At 41.3% G+C, this 4,820-nt stretch overlaps 1 protein-coding gene across 1 annotated transcript in view; it reads left to right on the top strand.

The window, feature by feature from the left end:
- LOC146479854 (uncharacterized) overlaps nt 1-4,536 on the top strand; it is a 26,715-nt gene extending 22,179 nt beyond the window's left edge. Inside the window, exons 16-18 of the mRNA XM_085110271.1 lie at nt 252-2,442; nt 3,140-3,177; nt 4,138-4,536. Coding sequence (XP_084966397.1) covers nt 252-2,442; nt 3,140-3,158 — 2,210 coding nt within the window. The 3' untranslated portion in view covers nt 3,159-3,177; nt 4,138-4,536. The remainder of the gene's footprint in view (nt 1-251; nt 2,443-3,139; nt 3,178-4,137) is intronic.
- The last annotated feature ends 284 nt before the right edge of the window (nt 4,537-4,820 follow it).

Below are 4,820 nucleotides of genomic sequence, written 5' to 3'. Positions count from 1 at the left end.
TGGGAACAAAAATTCGGAAGGAAAGGTTTATGTGAGCCTCGGTAATGCTTACCAATCTCTCGGTGATTTCAAGACAGCTATCGAGTTCCATCAGCAAGCTCTTAGTATCAATAAAGAAGTTAGGAACAAAGATTTAGAAGGAAACGTTTATGGGAACCTCGGTAATGCTTACCGCTCTCTTGGTGATTTCAAGACAGCTATCGAGTTCTATCAGCAAGCTCTTAGTATCAGTAAAGAAACTGGTAACAAAGATTTAGAAGGAAGCGTTAATGGGAACCTCGGTAATGCTTACCACTCTCTTGGTGATTTCAAGAAGGCTATCGAGATCCATCAGCAAGCTCTTAATATCAATAAAGAAGTTGGGAACAAAAATTTAGAAGAACGCGTGTATGGGAACTTGGGTATTGCTTACTACTCTCTTGGTGATTTCAAGACAGCTATCGAGTTCCATCAGCAAACTCTTAGTATCAGTAAAGAAACTAGTAACAAAGATTTAGAAGGAAAAGTATACGGGAACCACGGTAATGTTTACCACTCTCTTGGTGATTTTAAGACAGCTATCAAGTTCCATCGGCAAGCTCTTAGTATATTTGAAGAAGCTGGGAACAAAGATTCAGAAGGAGAGACATACTGTTCGCTTGGTGCGGATTACCAATTTGAAGGGGATTATGAGAAAGCTACCAAGTGCTATCAGCGAACTCTTAATATTGCCAAAGAAATTGGGAACAAGAGCTTAGAAGGAGATTTGTATCTGAATCTTGGTGATGTTTATACATACCTTGGTAACTTTAAGGGAGCTATGGAGTTCTATCAGCAAGCTCTTAGTATCGCTGTTGGTAGAAAAGATTCAGAAGGAAGCGCACATCAAAGGCTTGGAACTGTTTATTTCAAGCGTAGAGATTTCAAGACAGCTGTCGAGCACCATCGGAAAGGTCTAAGTATCGCTAAAGAAACTGGAAACAAAATGCTTGAAGCAACTGCATACGCAAGTCTTGGTTATGATCACCTTCTCGATGATTTTTATACGGCTGAAGATTTTTATAAATGTAGTGTACGATTATTTGATGAACTTAGGGGTCTTCTTCAATCGAATGACAAATGGAAAATCGACTTCCGGAACAAACATAAGACTGCCTACAGCCACTTATGGCTTGTTCAGTTAGAACAGAACAAGACAGTGGAGGCGCTTTTTACAGCTGAGCGTGGACGTGCACAGGCTCTGATGGATCTCATGGAATCTCAGTACGGCGTAAAATCAGTTCATCCAGTGTCTGCTGAGAAGACGAATACAATCTCTTCCATTTCAAGCCACCTTCCATCGCAAACGATATTTGTTGCTGAATTTAAGAGTACACTCCACTTCTGGGTGCTGCAAAAAGGACATCTTTGCCAGTTTGAGGAAAAGGCAATCAGTGATAGTTTGGAGTCTCTGACCCACAAAACATACAAACAGATTGGAGTCTTTCAAAAAGTCATGTGTGAAAATCGTTCCTTGGATGGCCCAGCAGATGAAGAATCTGAAGAGTTTCCTTATCAAAATCGGGATGAAAAATCAAAGGCATCTGCAGAAGGCGAAGGCGATGCTTTAAAGGCGTTGTCCGACGTGGTCCTGGGACCGATTTCACATCTGCTAGAAAGCGATGAAGTTATCGTTGTTCCTGATGGTCCACTATTTTTGGTTCCCTATGCTGCACTTCTGGACCAACATTCCAGGTACTTGTCTGAAACGCTCACAATTCGACTGGTTCCTACACTGACAAGTTTGAAGCTAATGACAGAGTGTCCTGACAAGTACCAAAATACGTCTGGTGCACTGCTTGTTGGTGATCCATGGGTGGAAGGTATCCTTTTCAGAGGACGTAGAATCCTGCAGCTTCCGGCTGCCAAAGAGGAGGTGAAAATGATCGGCGCTATTCTGAACATCAAACCTCTGACTGGAAAAGAGGCAACAAAACCTGAAGTGCTGAGCAGGCTAAACTCAGTGGCCTTGGTACACATTGCAGCCCATGGACGTGCTGAAACTGGTGAAATTTTCTTGTCTCCTAATCCAACGTTGGCCAAGAAAAAACTCAAACAGGAAGACTTCCTTTTGACTATGGCTGATGTGTTAAATGCCAAACTGCGAGCAAGATTGGTTGTCTTAAGCTGCTGCCATAGCGGCCGAGGGAAGATTAAGGCTGAGGGTGTGGTGGGTCTTGCGCGTGCTTTTTTGGGTGCCGGTGCTCGTTGTGTCCTTGCATCACTGTGGGCCATTAGTGACGAGGCTACTCTTCAGTTTATGAGATACTTCTACGAGCATTTGGCGGTAGGACAACGTGCAAGTAAGGCCCTCCACCAGACCATGAAACAAATGCGGGAATCTGGCAACTTCAGTGACATTAAATACTGGGCTCCGTTTGTGCTGATTGGTGATGACGTAACATTAAATTTTGGCCACTTGAGGTAAGTTGTTTGGGTCTAATTCTAAACGTCACCTTTTTATCTTTATAATTTAAAGGATTTCAAGACCTCTTAATCCTATCACCATAGGTCCCCAAATTCGAAACGTAAAATGTGTCTCAGGAAATACTGCTGAGCGGCTTTCATTCGCATGAATAAATATTTGGTTTTATCAACAGAGCAGATAAGGTAATTTTGTAGCGGTAAAGAGATTCGAGTGCTCACATTTCGAGCGAAGGGCCAACACTCGAAATGTCAGCACTCAAATCTCACTTTATGCTGGCCAACTTACGTCTTCAATTCTACCTGGGTAGTGGTAGCCCCAGGTCATGAGCGGTACACTGTCCTTGCAAGTGGTTGTCACAAGTAGTGTTTTTAACCCCATCTCCACAAACTCGTTGTGGGAGCTGTTCGCTAAGGATTGCAAATCAATCTTCGGCAATGCGTATGGAGAAGTGGATCCGTATAACAGGACCACTTGTGGCACGTGTGTGTGTCGTGAGAAGGGAAAAGGATCTCTAATTGGCTGCCACTCTTGCATTATTCAGTGCTGTGAGCATTCGTAAGCTTTTAAGACTCTGACAACACCCCGAAGCCGGTGTGGTGTCCTTGTTGCTTCCTATATAGTTTGTCTTCATTAGAAAGTGCTTTATATTATTGACAGATGGTCATACATGTGTTATTTTCTTTCTTGTTTCAGTAATGTTTCAGATCATTGAGAAAGAGCTTTCGACGATGGTAAGTTCCAGTAATGTGAACTTTTCTTCCGTTATCTCTCATACAAGGAAATAAAACAGTGTTAATTACTATCATACCTGTAGGACCAACTCTTATAAACGGCCAATTTTCCACAATTGCAAATTTTCCTCCCCCTCCCTCCTCCACACACACACACGGAAAATTGGAACCTCACACAGTGACCGTGAACACTTTGGGTGCTGATGATTTGAAAATTTTCCTATTTACCTCTGATAAGCGACCACTTAATACATGGTCTGATCTCAGTATGGGGGAAAATATGATAACGAGAAGTTATATAATTCTAATATGACAGTGAATTTTTTCTCTCACACTAGAACATTTTGTTTTTGTTCATAAGAGTAGCTCAGATTTGCGGGAACTCTTAAGTACGCACTGAAGTGTGAGGGGTCGGCTCTACGCAAACGGGGCCCTGAACAGAATTCCTCCCGAAAACGACCTCCTCGGTATATTATTTTGGGAGTATTCAACTGTATTTAGATTTTCACTAAGGTCATATCCCCTGGGGGGTGGGGTGGGTACTGAGTGGAGTTTTGGATAGCTTTAGATGGGGTTGTGTCACTGAGACTTTGAAACCTTTATCCTATACCAAACCATGTTCAGTGGCGTTTTGCTACCCTGTTCTAGATCAAACACAAAAAGTCTCTCCCATCCTAGAATTGAGTCTTAATTTTTATTCCCGTGGAGCTTTTGCAAACCAAATTTTTGTCATTGACATCCTATTCTAGAACAAAACTCTCCTACTTCTATACCCTTTCCCAGACTTAACTGCTTCAACAATATATCCTTGGTAGCAACATATACCTATATAGCATAAAAGTTATGGGAATAGCCCCCTCCCCCGGGGGCTTTACCACAAGTTGCAGTGGTCCTTGCTAAGTTGGGTTTGTTGGATACTGTGATTACACATGTGAACATAAACGTACGATGTCTGTTAAGTTCCAGAACAGCCAGGCAAAACACTCTGATAATCCAAAGGATACTGCAGGAAATATTCCTAGCGTTGGATGATGATATTGATGAAAGATGACAAAGATCAGCAGTTAACGTGTTGCCAAACGTAATTTTGTTGCCCGGCCAACAAGCCTAGTCATAGAGTTGTTGTGTAATACATTTTTGACCATGTTATTGTCAGAGATAATAAATTACTGATGGCAAGACTGTTCCTTACAGCAGAAAAAAAAAAGACGATAACAAAGAATTTGGATGTATAAACGGAAAAATGTATGTACAAAAATTGCCCGATATTTCGGTTTGAAAAACAAACCATGTAAATGTCTGCTAATGACCTTTGTGTACTTTCTACTTATTGACTATGAATCAAAAGAAAAAGGCAAAAAAAAAAAATACTAAAATTTCACAAGTAAAATTAACCAAAGGCAGTATTTCTGGAGCTATGTTTTCATAAATCCAGGTATAGAAATATGAATATATAAAACATATATTTCAACTGCCGGTGAAAGATTAAATAGAAGCAAGACCCTCGTAGGTATTTTTCTTCATATTCATTTATTCATCCTTCACGGGTATATTACGAACTCACAATATGACCAGCTCCCAGTTGGTAGTTCACTACACCTTTATCGCAGAGGGCATGGGTTCGGATCCCTTTCAAGCGGAAA

Source organism: Pavona decussata, unplaced genomic scaffold (assembly GCF_977016875.1).
Source record: "Pavona decussata unplaced genomic scaffold, jaPavDecu1.1 SCAFFOLD_58, whole genome shotgun sequence".
Lineage (NCBI taxonomy): Eukaryota > Metazoa > Cnidaria > Anthozoa > Scleractinia > Agariciidae > Pavona > Pavona decussata.
The sequence above is the reverse complement of the archived record's forward strand: the minus strand, read 5'-3'. Positions and strand labels throughout refer to the sequence as shown.